The 695-nt window shown below is 21.2% G+C and overlaps 1 protein-coding gene across 1 annotated transcript in view; it reads left to right on the top strand.

The window, feature by feature from the left end:
* LOC107645107 (zinc finger MYM-type protein 1-like) overlaps window positions 1-695 on the top strand; it is a 3,220-nt gene continuing 2,525 nt past the window's right edge. Inside the window, exon 1 of the mRNA XM_016349119.1 lies at window positions 1-37. Within this exon, the coding sequence (XP_016204605.1) occupies window positions 1-37 (37 nt within the window). The remainder of the gene's footprint in view (window positions 38-695) is intronic.

Here is a 695-nt window from a genome sequence, read left to right as displayed (position 1 = left end):
ATGAATGCTCCAGAATTTCCAGAGTATGCCAATGTAGGTTTGTAATTGCATCACACCATATTTGGATTAGTACATTCAAATCAATTATTATAACTAACTTTTAGTCTATAATAACACTATCAGTAATCATATAACTATTTCAATAATAATAATAATAATAATAATAATAATAATAATAATAATTAAAAAAATAAATATTTTTTATATATAATATTTAAAAAAATATAAGTTACAGAATTTTATAAATTAAAGTAATTAAAAATTGTACTATGTATTGGATATTTGGATTATTGTTACTCTTGTTAACAAATAGCCCATTCTAATAATTAATAAAAATGGTTCTATTATACTAGCCCAATAAATAGTAGCCCATATTATTAATTAAAGTAGTACTAGTACATCTTTTAAACATTTATGCAGACTTTTGGTCTTCTACTCTTCTCATTCTAATTTTCTTTTCATACCAAAATAAGGCATATGAAAAAAAATCATTGAAGATTTGAAGTGAACAGCAAAATATTAACCATTGAATGTACAACAAAGACTCAAAGATGTATATCTCAATTTTTTTTTAAGTTAATAGCAATATCAAGTATTATTTACATTATTTATTTAAAATAATTAATTTATTTTTTTTATAATAGACAGTGTTCAAAGATTGAAGTGAGGGCAAAACTCAATATAATTATTTTTGG

The sequence above is a fragment of the Arachis ipaensis genome, chromosome B01 (genome assembly GCF_000816755.2).
Source record: "Arachis ipaensis cultivar K30076 chromosome B01, Araip1.1, whole genome shotgun sequence".
Classification (NCBI taxonomy): Eukaryota; Viridiplantae; Streptophyta; class Magnoliopsida; order Fabales; family Fabaceae; genus Arachis; species Arachis ipaensis.
The sequence above is the reverse complement of the archived record's forward strand: the minus strand, read 5'-3'. Positions and strand labels throughout refer to the sequence as shown.